Raw genomic sequence first — 18,466 nt, forward strand, 5'->3', positions numbered from 1 at the left:
GCCTTTGTTTGAGGAAATATGAGGTACTTATGTTAATTTGATGGATAATGAAAACCAGACACTGAGACCCCCCCCCCCCCACCTGCAAATGGAATGTTATCATAAAACAGTCACATGCTGCACGTATATCTGAGACCTTTCTCACCATAGTGAACTTAAAAGTCAGTATAACTAAGGTGCCTCTTGGTACAGGTGATGCTCCTGTATTCCAAACACCTACTGAAACAACACTAATTACTAGAATCCCCTGTGGTAATCACTTAATGTTTCTGGGCAAGTGAAACTGGCTAGCTTTGAACCAGCTTTAAATGTGCTGAGTTGACCGTTACCTGCTCATCTGAATCAGTTAGTTTTTGCAGTTAAATTAAAATTTGGTCATCTTATGCTTTCCTAAGCTTGGTGTGTGGGTCAGTGGGTTAGGACTAGGGTTGCAAAATTAATTTTCCTGTTAATTCCCATATATTCCGGTTAATTCCCCTGGAAAGTTTCCAACTTGGAATATTTCCAAAATTCCCCAGCTTAACTTCCCATGGAATGGAAAGTTTATGGAAAGTTTCCAGAAATTGTCCACCTCTTTGCAACCCTATTTAGGACTGATCAGAAGGTTGCTGGTTCAAATCCTGTGGGCAATCCAAGTGGATTTTCACACTTGGACCCTTGAGCAAGGCCCTTAACCCCAATTACTCTTAGTGCTGGCTGACCCTACGTTCTCAGTTGTACATTGCTTTGGATAAGAGAATATGCTAATTAAAACATACCCACACACTAATAAAATGTAAATTGTTTATTTAATCTGAACCACGGAAAAATCAGATCTAGTTGGAAATTTGTATTTAAAAGGACATACAAATAAGCAGGGATTGCCTAAAATAATTTTTGCTGAAAAACATGCTAATGATTGTCCACTCAGGATGAGATGGATACAATGTAACCTGTAAGGAGAACACAGGGTATGTGTGCATGGGATATGAAGAACATTTTCATGGGTTGTTACTCTAGAAAAATCACAGAGTGTTTAATGCCACTTTCTGATTGGGTCACTGGAAGTAGGGATGCTGCTCAGCACACGAGCACAGAACACGACTGTGTCCTTCGCTGGTTCATTAAATTATGCAAACTGAAAAAATAACATCTATAAGTTAAAATAATTCAATCGTTTGGCACAGAAATGTGTCCAAATTTCTTTAAACAATATGTACAAGAACAAGCTTACACTTATGTGCAGCTATGATTTTTCTAGCAAAATATCTGTAAATGTAGAAAATGTTTTTTTTTTTCTTCCTTTTCTTGAACCTGTATGATCAACCACATTAAAAACTGGACCAAAAGTGACTAGAAGCAGATGCAGAGTATAAATAAGACCATGTTTTGAGCATAAACAGATTTGATACCTAGCTTTGATGATCTCCCAGTAGGATCTACATATTGCTGTCAAAGCCCAAACTTTGGTGAATGCAAGATTCCCTCCCTTCCAACAAAAACCCTAATCCTCCTACTGGATGTGAGGGGAGCAAACTGATTCCTCAGTCCAGTTAAATTTCAGTCAAGTTGGACTTTATCGCCTTGGTCCGATGAATGAGATGCTAACCAGTTATCAGGGCTGGGGCAGCGAGGAATGCTAGCTTTGCCTAACCCCCTAGGCATCTCGCATCCCCAACTTCCTGTAGTAAGACTTATATTTGTGCTTGAAAATGCCAGTTCACAACAGTACATATCATGTTTCAGTCATATCTACATTGCTCGTCGCAAAGTACATATTACACAGTTGAGTTTTGTTTTAAAAAATTAAGTGCAGCCAAAGTATGTTTGGAAAAAAAAATAGGCAGTAGGATCAGAACGTGGTCTAATACTATGTAGCTCCATAGTAAACAGCTTCAGTGAAATACCTTCAACCATTTCCTCAGGTTTCCAAGCCACGTTTGAGCAATTAAAGGAGTAGCTCAGGTCCTTCTCCTTAAGGTAAACAAAATGATCAGAACTGAGTTTAGGCACTTGGCTCAAGTAAGGTTCCCCAAAAAAAAAAAAAAAAACTTTCCTTCCGCCAGTCCGGAAGCAAGCGCGCTCGGGCGTCTTCAACAAAAAACCATCCAATCATGTGTCCATCTCCGCGACATTGGTCTGATCAAAGAGTCTCCGTACACTCCTCCTCATCGCGTTGGCACGTCTGTACGGCTGATTTCGAAGATCTGAGGAGAGATGGGGAGAGGTGTCAGAGTCCTCGCCAAGGCCTGGGAGATGCCTGTGGGCAGCCAACACAAAGCAGCTTAAGCGAGATGGAAACACACTGGAATCGCTCTTCGGGGACGACTGCCACAGAGGAGCAAAACAGGCAGGGAAAGGATCAGGCGGCCTGAAGTGGCAGTAAAATGTTACCTAAAAGTTTAAATATCAATGAACTCCCCGTTTTTATTTTTTTTTAAATCAGACTTTTCGTCCCTGTTGATGCCTTTGACAAATGACACAGGAGGAAATCCTTCCTACAAATTATTCACAGGTTTTTTAACACTGCGCGCCAGTGAGAAAAATGTTACATGTGATTAGTTTTAGCCAATAGGATGAAATCTGCCATTTTGCAGATGTTGGTGGGTTTCCAGTCACATACTAGGATAGCTGTATGGTTTTCAGCGTCCCCATCACGATCATAAAGTAACACTGTTACTTATCCTCAGTCAATTTATTCACACCCATAAAACACATGTTGTGTTGTTTTTTCCCCCAGAACAAGACAGACCCAGGGGACGTCACCATGACCACCCTAGGACGTGACCCAACACCCTTGTGTCTGTGGGATACCACATAAAGATTGTTGCTTTATCTGGTACTGCTGTCCTTAAATTCACTATTTGTTACATGCTGGGAATTGGGCTGGACCTGAATGGTATCGTGCGTCATCAGTTTGATGGGCATTATCTGATCACATGGCTTTTAGCACAGCATAGAGGATAGAGATAGAATACAAAAAAAAATGTTGCTTGCCAGATCTGGGTCACATCCAGCACCACTGGGGTGCTACTGGACGAGTTCCTTACCCTCGAATGGACATTGGGAAATTTAGTTATATTATTCTTCTTGAGAGCTGGATGAAGAGGAGACAAAATGGAGGTTACAGATAAGCAAGGTGACAGAAATGAGTCACCCTAGAGTGTTAAAACTGGCCTTCAGCAAATTAGCTTTGGAAGCAGAGGGGGCGGGGCTTGGGAATTAGGAGGGGCGGGGCTAAGCGATGTTATTGGTTTTGCAGGTAGGGGTATCGGTTACTAAAGCGTTTCTGTGTCACAAAAGCCTAGGCTGCTTTATAAAATGACTCCCAGGTGTGGAGGGAAAAGTCAACATTAATGTTGCACAAATCATTCTTACAGTTCACCAGAAGCAAGTTAAAACAGGACAAAAAAATTTCAGACTAATAAAAAAAAAAAAACAGTCACTTGCAAACTCAGACTTGAAAATGGAATCTAAGCATGCATTCAGCCAGATACATGTCCAAGTTGTTCAAGTACAACATTCTGTTCCCACAATTCATAATATTAGGATATACTGCTCATTTTCAGGATGCTTTGCAGGATATCTTTTGGAATCGGAATATCCGAGGCATGTATTTGGCTTTCAGATAGTGACTGAGCGAGATCATATTCAGATCTCTCAGGCCCATGCTGAACCAGGCCCTGTGTGGGCGAGTAGCGCCACCACCTGGGGGAATGAGGCAAGGACACCCAGGGGGACATCAGGTAGGGTTAGCATGCGAGAGACATGCAAAGAGCATTAATCTACAACACATCCATGCTGCTGGACAACACATTTCAGTGATACTCTCATGAAAACAGTTAAAGACCACATTTTGACGTTTAGTTGTTCATATGCCAGATCAATAAATCCACTAGTAAAAATACGTGATCATATTAAATGCAATAATTAATACCGCTTCGTACTTAGTACTTTTTTACAACACAAGGGGGCGAAAGAAGCATAGTTTTGAATTGCTTCCCATTGGGAAACCAGTATTAATCAGTCGATGTCTGCTAATTTATAATAAATGCAGTATGAGTGACAGTTTAGAAAATTAAGCACAAAGGAAGGTCATTAAGCACAAACAGGCATGTGTGAAGACACATCCTCCTGTCTCGCAGGTGACTGACACCCCCAATAAAACACCACACAAAAAGACATGCGGTCCTGCACACATGCTCGGATCACGTCTGTGGGGGGGGGGGGGGGGGGACACAGGGATGCAGAGAGAAGTGTAAGGCCACCTTTGTGAGAGAGAGTTTAGGTTGTTAGTAATGGAAGTCTTCTGGGAGGGGGGGCTCGCAGAAGAAGCGGGAGCCGCGCTTGGCGGTTCGGGCGGTAAAGGGCGCCATCTTCAGCGCTGCATTGAAACGACAGGCACACGGCAGAATCAGCGCACGCTTGCTGTGTTAGCGGGCAGAGGAGCAAAAATAGGGCCGACCGTTCCACTCTGACGGACCGAACCACCGGGGACAGGAGTGGGGGTTTACGCTTTACGTCACCTGACCTTGCCCGACCACATCAAAGCTTACGGACTAGGAAAGTTTTTTTTCATTAAAAAATTTCCATTTTATTTTTCAAATAGTTCAGGGTCAGGCTTTTCCTCAGAAACATTAAAGTCTAATTTAAAGTCTTTTGTTCCAAATCTCATACAGAACAGTGATTAAATTAAATTTAGAAATTACTTTATTTGCTAATAAGAGTGTACTGTACATTTGCAATGTCAAAAATTGAACATAAAAACAAAATACATTTTAAAAACATAAAAATATGTTAATTTTAAAAGTAAATTTAGGTCAATTAACATAATGCATTAGTTTTTTTGATAAACCATTGGTAATATGAAAAGTAAAGCTAATTTAAGCTTACAGGGGTTACTATTTCTAATTTAGAAAATTATGTCAAACAGGGCTGATCTACTCCGAGTTCTGCGGTTGATGTTCTTTCTCTGGGCCACCTACAGCAGGTAAAGTTAATGAGACACCAGCAGACTGGCGAAAAATGTACATGCAGACACACGCCCGGGCATGAGAATGTAATTACATTAGTCATCTAGCTGATGTTCTGTATTAATGACCAACGCTGAGAAGAGCTTCTCAAGCTACCGGTGAACCAAGAAGCGCTTGTTACTTGTCCTTGTTAGCCAGTCGCATTAGTAACTCAGCACCACCGGTGAAGTAAGTGTTGCTCTGGGGGACACCAGTAGAGGGCGCAAGACATGGCCAACCCTGCGTCACAGGGGACGTGTCGCCAGGACTGTGTGGAGGACAGGTACCTGTGATGATGTCCTCAATGGCGCCATCCTTGCCCTCGTAGACGTGCCGGCTGTCTTTCACCTGCTTCTTCTTCAGTTCGGCGATCAGCTCCTGCTGTTGGCGCTTGTTCTTGTGGGAGGGAGACTGGAGCAGGAGAGCAGGAGAGCAGGAGAGCAGTCAGTCAGTCGATACACACCCCACAGCATGCACCTCCCACACACACCAGGAGCGAGGAGACTCCGGTGCATTAGAGGCTTTCCAGCATTAACTCCACTTCCAGGCATAATATTTTGGGGATAAATTTATGTGAATGACTTCTTGTTGAAAGAATTTCTCAGCTGTATACACACTCATTAAAATCCCTTAGTTCACACGCATTAGTCACCCTAATGCTTAGTCAGATGGTAACTAAAGATCTTGATCCATCCTGCGCGCCGTAGGTATTGAGCAGCAGTCACATGGGTCTCTCTTTGGAGGGGACAGGCATTAGCAAGGGTTCCTAATAAACTGCCAGCCGAGTGCATATCCCACATACCAACCTCCATGCACGCAGACACTAAAGGGGCAGCACAGCGAGTCGCACTGTAACCGCACACCTCCAGCGCTTGGGGGGGTTCGAATCCCATCCCCAGCTCTGCATGTGTGGAGGTTTGTATGCTTTTCCTCCCGTAGCCTAAAAACAGATGGTGAGACAAACTGGAGTCTCTAAACGTGTCCCGCAATGGCCTGGCATCATGCCCCCTGCCTCATCGCCTCTGCTTCCAGTGATTCTGTGTTGGATAAGCAGTTATTGGATGGATGGATGGATGGATGGATGATACATGTACATCTGCTTCTGTTATTAGGCGTGATGAGTCAGGGCTGAAAGCTCGGACCTCTGCCGATGGCCGCATGAGGACCCCCTGCTCCACGGGGAGGCCCCCCCCCCCTCCCCCAAGCAGCTGCCCACCTTCTGGTTCTCCTGGTTCATCATGGCCTCCTGCTCAAGCAGCCTCTCCATCAGCATCTGCTCCTGTCTTTTCCTCTGATCGTTCTCCTCCTCGGCTTGCTGGAGGCGACACGGCGGCTAAGCTTTCAGGTGCCCCGCAGAGAAGGGGAGGGGCGACGCCCAGATTCATTTTTTTTTTTTTACGTGTTTTCTTACTCACCCTATAGGCCTTGACGAAACGCACAAACACTGGGAAGAATACCGAAGGGGGCGTCGTTTTGGAAGTCTCCCCGAAGAACTTAACCACCTCATCAAAGGCATCCTTTAAGAAAAGCGAGATGACACATGACAACAGGACACTAACTGTATATTATTTGACCTTATGTACTTTTCTTATTTTCCTATGCGCAACTATTGCCAGAACTATCTATATATTAGTATTTTGTTTCTTAGATGAGTCTTCTCTAAAGCTATATGTTTGCCTATTTATTTTGTAATTTAACTGGAGTAAGTTTAGCTAATTTGCTTGTTGAAGCCATAAACACAAGCATAGTGCCCCGCTGCACTCGAACTAGCAACCTTCTGGCTGTAAAACCAGCACATGCCCAGGTGTCATTGGCCCACGGCTGGACACCCCTTACCTGCGCAACCTTGGCATCGTCTTGCAGCTTCTTCAGCTTGCCCTCGTTCGGCGCGATGAAGTCCTTGAGCAGCGTGTTGTGGCCGTGCATGCTGTACTCCCGCCTGCTCAGGTCCATGCCCCTCTGCAGCTCCTTCACGTCCAACAGCACGTTTTCCAGAGACACTGCGGCATGAAGACCATGGGCGTGAAGACCCTTTGTGGCACGACGGAAACCAACGGACAGGATCCAGCACTTGACATACCTGCAGCCGCCTTCTCCACATAGTGCAGCTCATTGTAGAAGAAACACACCGACTCGTACTTCTCATTCACTACATTGGCTATGTAGTGCAGCAGCGTAGTTTTCCGGTCAGTCGACTTAGTCTCCAAGAGCTTTGGGGAAGCAGAAAGTACCAAACAAACTGTGTATTAACAGCGAGCAGTTTATGTATTACTTGTGTTAACAGTTTGACCCATAGGGTTTTACCAGGTCTAAGCTCTGTAGTTTAAACCCATAGACGGCTCCCCTTTTGCTGCTGTTCATGTAGTTCCCAAGAGCCAGGATGATCTGCAAAGAAAAAAAACCAGAGTGAACCTCTATACTCCTCCTGAGAGGTTACAAACCCAACGGGGAAAAGCCCTACAATACTTGCCTCTAGAATTTTCTTTAACTTCTGTGATGACTTTATGGACACCGAAGCCGCGATGATGGCATGTAGTTGCTGCGAAAAGAAGTGAGATCATCCATCAGAGAGAGCTTGGTGAACGTCAGTGACCCATCGTTGGGTGATCTTCACTCCACTCCACGGCACGGAGAATCCAACAGAAGGAAGGGCCGCAGTGTGAGGACAGTAATCCTAAACATTGGGAGTTCTGTAAGGGGGAGGGGCATTGTGGGTGGGAGGGCGGCGGTTTGGCGTGGGGATCTCACCGGCGTGAGCATCTGCACGCTCTCACAGACGTTTCCCATGAAGGCCATGATGGTCATCTTCTGCATGAGGCGCTCGATCTTGCTGAAGAGCATCATGAAGCGGTCCTCGTACGCCAGGCTCTCCAGCGGCTTGCGGTCTCGCTCGTACTGCCGCAGCACCTTCACCTCCTTCTCCGTGGGCAAGAAGCGCATCAGGCACTCCACAAAGTCCACGGGCAGGGTGTGCAAGTCAAACCTGCAGGGGCGGGGGGGGGCGGGGGGCACCGCAAAGAGCAAAATCAGGCTGACGCAGGACAGGATTCGTCTCTACAGCACCTGCCGCTTCCATCAGATATGAGTGGGGGGGCGGCATTTCCAGGGAACAAAAGATAACAACAAAAAGATCTCTAGCTTGCTAAATGATTTAAAAGCAGAGTCGGTTTTTGTTTTTCATTTTTTGTTTTTTTGCAATTTTCAGTGGAGGTGGGGGGGCATGTTTAGGCACGGTTGCTGTCGGTGATCTGGGTTAAGTCTTTTGACAGGCAGGAGCGTGGCTTACGTCTGGATGGCCTTGCAGATTTCTTCCGGAGCCTTTCCCACCTTCCTCAGTGTGATGGCCAGGTTTTTCGCCCTGTTGGAGTCGAGCAGTGTCACTTTGTTGGATGCTTTCTGACTTGTCCACTGTTTACTTGTTGTCAAGTCGACGGCCGGGCCTTGGGCCTTGGTCTTGAACATCTCCTCAAACTCGTCCACATTCAGGTCCTGCAAATTCAAAGGTATAGGACTCCTTGGCACACAACGCATATGAATCACAATGTGTCGTGCTGCTGACCTCGGGTACAGGATGCTCAAAGAAAGTAGTGAAAGGTGACCTGGAATGCTCATGGGAGTTTTATGTATGCAGACATGTTCTGAAGGCAGGATGAAAAATGATTGGTTCAGAGAGATAACCAATCAGATTGTAGAGGAGGTGGGTCTAAGTGGAACCAACCAATCGGCTGTCTTGGTCCCACTTCCTCTAGTTGCTTTGACCCATCTCCTATACAATCTGATTGGTTCTCTGAATCAACATTTTTTCCTTCAACTCCCATGAACACCTGGAATATGCATGAGGATGCCAGAATGAAGGCGTCACCTCCAGGATCCTTTCGTCGTCAATCTCATTGAAGACAGTCCCATTGATCTGGTTGGGCTTCAGTGCCTCCCAGTTGAAGACCGGCATGCGGAACTTAGTCTTTATCGGTTTCTTTATTTTCACTGCTGCGGGAGACAAAAGGGGAGCAAATTGTTCATGTGGAATCGAGCCAATTTCTAAGCCGAGCCATAAAAAAGTGCACGGGTGGGTCACCATGGCGATGGAATGGGGCAAGATGATTGCTTGCGAATGGATGTTTTCTTGGCTGTAATAGCCAATCAGTTGGTGGTTGGGGGGGGGGGGGGGATTTGTAAGACTTTGACTGCCATTTATATTCAACCATCCATGCATCTTCCAAACTCACTAATTCAGTAGAGGGCTTTGATGAACCTTGGCCCTGTCACAGTATGCATAGGACAGGAGGCAGCGGTGCACCACTGATGGGACACTAGTGCACCACAGCTGCACACTCCCTCACATACACAATCACACACTACTGGCAATTCAGAGACACCCCACGCCTATCTGCAAACCTAGAAGATACCCGAAACCTCCAATCCCAGAGGTCACTGATCTACCCACTGTGCCACCTCACTTCCATCCATTACAGTTAAAACGTTCATCTAGTCTATGATGATGCATAAACATCCAAAAGGATGCCACTTCAAAGGATGCCTTTTACTATGTGAAACGACATAACTTAATGGGTATGTGTCAAAACATTCTTTTCAGCCTCCTTATTGCTGCATGCATGAGCCGGCATGTGACCCCACACTGACATAGCGACTCGCAATCTGCCTTCAATCTGTTTATAATGACGCAGAAATGTGCTTCAGCATGCAATGACTTACGACTCACAAACAGAACACACCAAATCGTTGGGGGGGGGAGGGGATTAGAAATATGGTATTTCCACTTTTTTAAGTCCTCTCAAACTATGTAATTAACAACCGGGGCGGGGGGGGGGGGTGTACCTTTTTGGGGTAGGAGACATTTTCCCATGGGGCTGCATAGTGTTGCGAGTTTTGGCTCACCCTGTTAGGAAAATTTATTTCATGTGGCGTTCTGAAGCAAGTCCATTTTGTGTTTTGTTTTTGCTTTAGGTAGGTGGGGAGGGGGGGTGGGTATTTTCAGGACCTGAATGTCCAGCATAAGGTGGTGCTACAACCGTGTCACCATGCATTGGTGTGTTTGGATCTTAGACAACTGAAAATACCATTTCCAACTTGGGGGAGGGCGGGGGGGGGACACAAAACAGACATAACCTACAAAACAGCTTTATGGGTCCATCTTTGTTTGAAGAAAACGATTGGGCGGGTGGGGTCAAAACAGAACCAGAAAAAAGGGAAATTTAAGTTTCAACAGCAGGGACATCAAAACTGAAATAACTCACAGAAATTGTTACACATAATTTGGCATTTACAGTCAGATTCCCAGTAGCCAGTTCATTAAAATATCACATATATTAGAGATTAAACAGTTACAAATGTTATGCCAATGCTAATGGTGTCTTTGGGGACCAAAGCCTTCTCAGGACCTGGAGCCTTACCTGAGAGTCCTGAGTTGAAGATGACCGTGGGAGAGCCACAGCCAGGAAGAGGAGGGGCACCAGGGGGTGGCGGAGGGGGTAGGGGTGCCGACACGTCCACAGTGAGGCCCAGAGGAGGAGGCAAGGGTGGTGGAGGAGGAGGTGGGGGCGGTGGAGGAGGCGGGGGCGGAGGAGGGGTGGGCGGTGGAGCAGAAGTGGCCGTCGGCCCGTTTGGCACTGGAGAGACGAGAAGGGACAAGGAGGGACAAGGAGAGACAAGGAGGGACAAGGAGAGATGAGAAGGGACAAGGAGGGACAAGGAGAGACGAGAAGGGACAAGGAGAGACGAGAGGAAACAAGTGTGAGTGTGGAGGGATGGAGGTGGGGCCACCATCACAGACATCAAAAGGTACTAAACAACTTATTCCTTCTCGCAGAAGAACCAATGTCTAGTTTATGCAAATTAGAAACAGCCTTTTGCTTATGTCCATCTAAGCACTAATGACACTTCAGGTAACATAATATTGTGCATGTAGGTATGTCATGTCATACCAGTTCCAGTTTCTGGAGGGAGGGGGGGAGCCGGTGGGGGTAGTGACATTGCCTCTGGGATGGCGCCACCCTGTGGACCTATTGCTGGTGTGTCTGCCAATAGGGTGCTTCCCTGTTCAGAGAAAGGCATGATGCTGATGTCACTGTTCCCCTTCCTCTGGATCTTGAGGGTCCCTTGTTTCTCCAGCTCGTGGATCTTCTTCTCCAGGTTGCACTGCCTCTGGATGGTCTCGTCCTTCTCCTTCACGATCCGGCGTAGCGTATGCACCTGGATGCTGGCATCTTTGCACACTTCCTGTGCCGGAGGGGAAACAGATGATGAACGGTCCAACCGTTCAAGGAGTGCAGCTTGACTATTGGCTACGTGGTACAGGGTTCATCAATCAAGGGCCAATTGTCAAATCGAAAGAGTGTAGCCATCAACAACAGGGAGCGAACAAGAAGAAAGCAAACAAAGAAACCTCTTGTGTTCTTTGGTAATAATCCTCACCCGTATAGCCTCCAGATCCTTGTTCCTCTGCATCAGCTGTTTCTCAAGCTCCACCATCTTTGCCATGGCTTCATTTTCCATGTCTTGCAGCTTCTCTGTCATCTACAAGCAACGGACAAGTAAGGAGGATGTTCAATTAAACCACACTTTTCAGAAGTACAGTTTCGCCAAATCTGTCATGAAATACAACCTACAATTGAAACTGGACAGTTTCCATTACACAAAGGGAATGCTATTTTTCAAAAAAGCAATCGTTTCAAACAAGCAAAATTATTAAATATTTTTACAATGAAATTTCATTTCCCCAGATCTGACAATTACTAAGCAACTTTTACCATAAGCTATTAGTTAGCCCCGCTAGCTGGGTGGGACATTAATACACTTGGATACATGGTTTCCTGGGTGGGGATCGGCTCTACACTTGGCTGTCCTTACGTGGGACACACTCTCCTCCAGCTCCTCCACACGCTCCAAGGCGGCGTTCTTGGTCTCGGCATCTTCCAGGAGGGCGCCCACGTCGAACACGTTGTCCAGGTAGGCCTGGATCTGCACTTGCAGCTTATCGCTCTCCGTGTTCTTGAGTTTCTGTGTAGGTAAAGGGGGGGGCAGATTCAGTTTGTGCACGTGGGGGTGGAATTTAATGCTGTGCAGTTTCTTCTGAGTCCCGCTTGAATTCGTGGACCAGGTGCATGAAGTCATCTTCAGTGAACACCAACCTCAAGCTGGTATTTTTGTAGATGGTTGAGACTTTACACACCATTTCTGCACAAAATCAGATCAATGCGATTCATTTTCCACCAAAATGCACGGCAAGGTACAATTTTTCCCTTTTACTTACGTCTAGGTACTCGTCCAAAAGGAGCTTTGTGAAGTCGTACTGCAGGTGCACCCTAAAATTCATGTCTTCTACTGAATGAACCACGATGTTGATAAACTGCATGCAGGCCACCTGGAGAGAGAGAGACGCAGTGAAATGGGCCCACACCGGCTTTTTCCATACTCATCTTGGAGGCGCTCGTTGCCCTGGAGATGCTCAATAGGCTTTGAAGATGGACTGCACTACAAATGTTGACTATGCCTGAAATGTATCCTAAATATCTTCCACACAGTGAAGTTTACATGCTAAGGTTCTATAGGTAAATCAGTCATGCTGTATGAATTCTAGCTAGCTCTAGAACTCCCGATTCACTCCTGACACATCTTCGATGGAGCTACCACACGCAGCAATAAATCACTTGGGCAACAGATGGCCTCCACAAAACGCCACCAAGCGTTTCTCCCACTGGTCCTCTATGCTCCTCTGGCCATCAGTCTCCCTCCAACTCCAAAGCCTTTAGGAAGCCAAGCTAGCTTCACAGAATTTACTCTATAAGCCCATTATCCCGAAGCAGCATTCCAAATCGCTCCCCCGCACATACACGCAACCTCCATTATCCAAAAGTATCAAGTCGGATGTTAAACGTACCATAAAATCGATGTTGCTGTCCTCGTTCTTGAAATGCTCCATTAGCTTCTCGAACCTCTGCGTCTCTGCACAGACCTATCAGAGAGGCAGAGGTGATAACATCACTTACCATTTATTACGCTGTACTTTTCCCAGGTGATCGGAATATCTTGAGAACAAACAACCAGGTCAGTTGGATGATCTCTTAAAAGCTACTGTATTTATAAATTCTTCTGCTATAAACATAAAGGTTATTTATTACCATGATACCCTGTTAAAATTCAAACTATTTACTTGGATTCATTAGGAAAAAGCACCTCATTCAGTTACGCAAGATGGTAAAGCTCAATAGTGATGTCTGTTAAAGTTATTGGATCCGTATGAGTTTCTCTAGTCTTCTAGACACCATATGCTTAATATACCTCCTGTTTTGTGGACTGTTTCTAATGTACTCTGTTATAAGACATCAATCGCCCTCCCTCTTCCCATCACGTGTAGCAGGCCCTGCGTGGCGTCCACCGCTGTGTGTCAAAACGTTTTCGCGTAGGTCATCTTGACGTGAACACACCGCACTTCATTTCCTGCCGGGCCCTTGCTGATCTCACGGCACATTCCTCAGATCAGTCATTGCGCTGATGAGCGGTAAAGACCCCCTCCCCCCCTGCCCCGTCTTATGATCCATGTAAGGTCCCCTCAGAGAAAAAACATGGCAGCCGACTCTGAAGATCTGAAGGTGTCTGCAGCCTCTCACAGATGGTACGAGCAATTTATTGCATGCTTTAATATTTCATCCAGCTGCGTGCTAAAATTGCATGACGTTTTTCGGAGCCCAACTTTCCTGTGATGTTATGCAACAGATCCTGCATTCTCCTGCTTTTACTGCAAAAGCCCTGTAAACACACACGATGTAATGTATATCTGATCCAAACTTGCACACGCACACACGAGGTGCAGGTGTGTCAAAGTATACATCACTTTGTCTATATGTATTATCTGCCTGGATAATGAATCGTGGTGCCCTTGCAGCGAGTGTGAGCGGCTAATTGTATTCAGTGCTTTGAAACGTGGGATGGCTCACTAAAGCCCCTACAGGGTGTAGACAGGCCCACTCAGAAATTCAGCTCTGGTCGGCCGCTTGCGCTTTTCTCAGATTACACCAGTACCTCCTTGAAGTTGTCGAAGGCCGCCAGAATGATCTCATGGCCGCCCCTGACCAGGCACACGGCTGCGAGCAGCTCCAGAACCAGAGCCTTGGTTCTGAAACGGAAAGGAGGCGGCTGCGTGAGGAGGAGACAGGATGCTGCTGTTGCGTCATCAAGAAAGATGCTGTAGCTGCTCTGTAAAAAATCTGTTTATGCAAAGCTTCCATGGAGGAGCAAATAAAAACCTTTAAGGGGATTACACTCATTTTATCCTGGGGATTAAATAAAATTTATGTAATCGGCAATTCATAAATGTGGTGAATTTTTATCCCATCCCTTAAAGCTAACAGCTTAATTCTTCCTTAAAAATAAAACTTTATTCTGCTAGGTCTAGTATACCTGCGGATCCTAACTGGCTTGGTGAAATGTAGGAGTGCATTTTGGGAATTAAACATTCTTTAAAAAGACTTGGTGAGGAAAACAAAGTTGTCACTTTGTCGTGAACTAGGTATAAACTGTTTTTTTCAGCAGAGATCTCAGAGATGAGCCCATCTACATAAGTTGGGCTTACCTGGGATTTTTATTGTTGAGGGTTAGTGCAATTTCATTGACGGCGCGTGGATGGGACATGACCATGTTGAAGCCATACTGCATGTTCAACAGAGAGAGAGAGAGAAAAGCAATATTGAAGCATAGTAACTGGGGTGCCTCTGACACAGATCTCCTCAAGCGACCTTCAGTCGGCGAAGCAGAAGACACCTGGACAGGCCGCTGTGACACGGTGTGCGTTGGTGCCGCACGCGGAAAAGGCCTCTCACCTGGTAGTTCATGATAGCTCTCAAGCACATGATACAAACGTGGACGTCATCCTTCCTACACACTATTCTGGAGTTCTTCAGCGTCCTCCGGCTGGGCAACGTACTGCACCTGAGCACACAGGGGCAGACGGGACACGGCGGTAAAGCCCACCTCCTCGTTTGCATAATAAAGCAATTGTAACCCCCACCGACGGCATCTTTGCTTCCAAGACTAAGACAAAGAAGCTTCCAGATCTTCATTCACGGGATGTTCAGACTGAAAGCCAAAACGCTCCTCTGCGTCTCCGCCTGCGTATGAATCATTTCGTACCGTCCCGAGTGCCACTTACGGACGCTTTTGTGAGCTGTGCGTCTGTACTTATTGTCTTCTGACACGTCCGAGGAATGAAAGAACGTCAGGAATGACGGAGAGCGCCCCGCACAAAGCATACAGATGCCCAGAAAACGTAAATCCACCAGAGCTCTCAAAAGCGGCCCCCCGCTCCCCCCATGGCACTGGCCTTACAAGGGAAGGAGGCCTGTGCCATTGGCCAGCGAAGACGGGGAGGCCCGCAACGCGATTAGCAATGCAAACGAGCTCGCGGCGGCAGGCCTGGGATGGCGTGTCGATTGTTTTTGCTCAAATCGGCGAAAACAGACGTGTCCGCCCCGCGTAGGATGACGAGAGTCATTGGCATGCGGGGCAGGGAGCTGACCAGCCTTCAAGACTTCATCAAAATAAAAAGAGAATAAAAATGCTGAAGTAGGCCTGGTCTCCCCCAGTGCACCTGACAGGACTCCCCTCTACCCCCCAACACCGGGACGCCTGGACACACGCAATGTTCTTTCTTAAGTATCCTACAAAAACAGGTATTTTCAGCACTTTTTGATTACATGACAAACTTCATCATCATGTAATCGCATTTCGCTGTCTCAGTACTTGTACTTTGCACAATAAAGTTGGATCTAATCTAAAACCTTTCATATCTTTCTTTCATTTTCAGTCACCATGCCATCCTTATACAGTATAACGTTCCCCTGTGGACTGGCCCCCCATCCAGGGTGTCCCCCTACTTCATGCTCTGTCGCTAGCTCTGTTTTCACCGTGACCCCCTATTGGATAAGCGGTTATGAAGATGGATGATATGTTTTTAGCATTAGGCGCAGACATAACACTTTTTTTTTTGTCAGTGACGAATTCTGGAAGTGAAAAGGAATTTGCGAGCCCTCTGGAAGCGGCTGGTCTGTGGGATCCCTTTTACCGCCGCCATCATTAAAACACAGGCCCCACATCTCGCACTCAGTTATGACTGCGGTATGTTTCATTTCCTGTCTGTCGCATACTTTCTGAGTAAGCTCAGGAACACTGAATCACATGGGCTATGGCTGCGGCCGTGTGGGAGTACGAGCGGGCCTCCCCCCCCCCCCCCCCGATTCAGGTGTATCGCAAGCGTGCCACTTTCAAGTGACAGAATTAGAGCAGGCCTCTGAACACAGGGATGAGGCTACATGCTTGAGACACCTCCCTGCCGCCCCCCCCCCCCCCAATCCTTCATTTCTCTTACTGTGTATCAGTAAAGTCAAAAAAAAACTGAGCACAGAAGGAGACGAGGCTGGTTCCTTGAGATCTGACACATGGATACCGTGTGCCGGTTCTTCACGCACTAATCACAGATATGCTTTGACATGTTTTTTTGTGCTTGTCAGCTTATAAACACGAACACGAGGCCTCAATCCTACTCAAAGCCCCTGAGGTTACTTTCTTTAATAAGTCACTAACCACTGAGGCGTTTCCCTTCTAGGAAGCGAGTATCACACAAGAGAAACTCCTTGACAATGACAGTCTGCCTTCTTCTCTGGTCTGCTTGGACAGCATGGCTGTATACTTGCAGGAGTTCTACCAAGACGTACCAACTGCCCTATGATGACTGTGGCCTTGAAAAGGCCCTGGCCTACATTGAAATCGTAACACAATTTAAAAAAATTACAGTACATAAAGAAAGACTAAAAAAATATGACATTGAAAATTGCTATTATATTGATTGTCAATAAAAGTCTGTTTTATAGCTATAAAGGACACAAAAGGACAAGAAGGGAGAGGAGGTTTGTGTTGGGTGCAGAGGTGTGACAGTGACAGTGAAAATCAAGGAAAGGTTGACTAGTTTCTGAGTAGAAACCAAGATGGATGGAAAATACAAAGAGAAACGAAGGTTGGACGGTATATTAAAAATGATATTTTCACAAGGCGGCCAGGTAAGTGCTGTGTTATGGGGAGCACAACAAAATATTGTCATTACGCTGTTCAAGTTTATAGCTTCATATAAAGGGACTGGAAAAGCAAACATCTGCTACAAAAAATCTGAAAAAAAGAAATTTCCAAAAAGAAATGTTTTTCCAAGCTGGTGTTAACTGAAGAAGAATGGCATTGCCAGTGAGGGTGGGGGCCGGGGGGAGCCCTTGAAGGGGCAGAGACACAAATGTTGACAACAAGGCTACTTATTTGGGATTTTGAGGCACGGTGAGCTGATGACAGAAAAACAAATGATGAAAATGTGGAAGAAGGTGGCAGCTGAATGGTTAATTACGCATGTAGCCCAGGAGTGGATCTTCATGATAATATTTAGACTGGACACACTCCTGTGAAGACTACATCCCTTCACTGGCTGCTCACTACTCAGTTGATGGTACTTTTACCTATTGCCCAGTACTTTTACCTAATGCCCAGTACTTCCTGTCATTCACTTTTATCCTCTCCAGGACTTTGTCTATAGTCAATACTTTGTTGCCTAGTAGTACTTATTCTGTCCAGTACTCTGTTGTTGACACCTTTGCACTCGATTGCAGTCCATCACTCATGCTCAGTGCAGTCTGGCCATTTCCAGCATCCAACACAAAATCTCAACTCCTGCCTCCCTTGAATATTGAACACAACTGTTGCATTTCACTTAATTTTGCACCAGGTACATTTCTTTACACCTCTATGTTCCAGACAGTAAAGATCCTCAATACTTACATCTCTTCTTACTATTGTAACACAGGCAAAGCTATGCAGGTTTTTCTTAAAGGCATTAGCTTAGCATGCAATATTCTTTAATTCAATGCAAATACGAAGTGGAGCTAACGTTTAGTTTATTGTATGGTGACTGATATTTTTTATCTATTTATCTGGGTGTCCTGCTTCACATATCCCCAGCATCGCTACACACATATGCCATGTCTGACAGCTAATATATGACCCATTAGGGAGTGACCAAGGTAGCAGTTTGGGGGGGGGGGGTGTTCACCTTAGGGTGGAGTGTCGTCCAGGCCGCAGTGGATGGATGGGTCCCGCGTTCAGATCCTCTATGGACCGGCTCCAGCGTTTGGACTTGTCGGCCACAGGCTCTGTGCTGTTTTCCAGACACTCAGAGTCAAATCTGGAAGAAGGGAGAGGAGATTTGTGTTCTGTGCGGAGGTGTGACGGTGAAAATCAAGGTAAGGTTATCTAGTTTCTGAGTAGAAACCAAGATGGATACAAGGAAAAGACCCCAAATAAGGTAAGGAGATGAGACTGCAGAAGGTACATCTTATAAACCAGTGGTGGCAGCTTCCCAGCCAGCCTCCCAGTCAGCCTCCCAGTCAGCTTCCCAGCCAGCTACCCAGAGCTCAGTGTGAGGCTGG

General features: G+C 46.2%; 1 protein-coding gene across 4 annotated transcripts in view; it reads right to left on the reverse strand.

The window, feature by feature from the left end:
* Window positions 1–769: 769 nt before the first annotated feature.
* Window positions 770–18,466, reverse strand: part of LOC111858404 (formin-like protein 2) — a 46,042-nt gene continuing 28,345 nt past the window's right edge. Inside the window, exons 6-27 of one of the 4 annotated variants that reach the window (XM_023840160.2) lie at window positions 18,091–18,222; window positions 14,828–14,936; window positions 14,581–14,657; window positions 14,031–14,124; window positions 12,889–12,963; window positions 12,262–12,372; window positions 11,859–12,008; window positions 11,424–11,525; window positions 10,934–11,228; window positions 10,403–10,618; window positions 8,854–8,978; window positions 8,278–8,480; window positions 7,740–7,974; window positions 7,462–7,530; window positions 7,296–7,376; window positions 7,072–7,201; window positions 6,828–6,991; window positions 6,407–6,508; window positions 6,208–6,306; window positions 5,279–5,402; window positions 3,030–3,076; window positions 770–2,186 (exon numbers count right to left, since the gene is read on the reverse strand). In XM_023840160.2, the coding sequence (XP_023695928.1) occupies window positions 2,148–2,186; window positions 3,030–3,076; window positions 5,279–5,402; window positions 6,208–6,306; window positions 6,407–6,508; window positions 6,828–6,991; window positions 7,072–7,201; window positions 7,296–7,376; window positions 7,462–7,530; window positions 7,740–7,974; window positions 8,278–8,480; window positions 8,854–8,978; window positions 10,403–10,618; window positions 10,934–11,228; window positions 11,424–11,525; window positions 11,859–12,008; window positions 12,262–12,372; window positions 12,889–12,963; window positions 14,031–14,124; window positions 14,581–14,657; window positions 14,828–14,936; window positions 18,091–18,222 (2,779 nt within the window). In that variant the 3' untranslated portion in view covers window positions 770–2,147. Of the gene's footprint in view, window positions 2,187–2,976; window positions 3,077–4,217; window positions 4,364–5,278; window positions 5,403–6,207; window positions 6,307–6,406; window positions 6,509–6,827; window positions 6,992–7,071; window positions 7,202–7,295; window positions 7,377–7,461; window positions 7,531–7,739; window positions 7,975–8,277; window positions 8,481–8,853; window positions 8,979–10,402; window positions 10,619–10,933; window positions 11,229–11,423; window positions 11,526–11,858; window positions 12,009–12,261; window positions 12,373–12,888; window positions 12,964–14,030; window positions 14,125–14,580; window positions 14,658–14,827; window positions 14,937–18,090; window positions 18,223–18,466 lie in introns of those variants that run through there. The other 3 variants (XM_023840158.2, XM_023840159.2, XM_023840161.2) reach the window with 3 other exon arrangements.

Source organism: Paramormyrops kingsleyae, chromosome 16 (assembly GCF_048594095.1).
Source record: "Paramormyrops kingsleyae isolate MSU_618 chromosome 16, PKINGS_0.4, whole genome shotgun sequence".
Classification (NCBI taxonomy): Eukaryota; Metazoa; Chordata; class Actinopteri; order Osteoglossiformes; family Mormyridae; genus Paramormyrops; species Paramormyrops kingsleyae.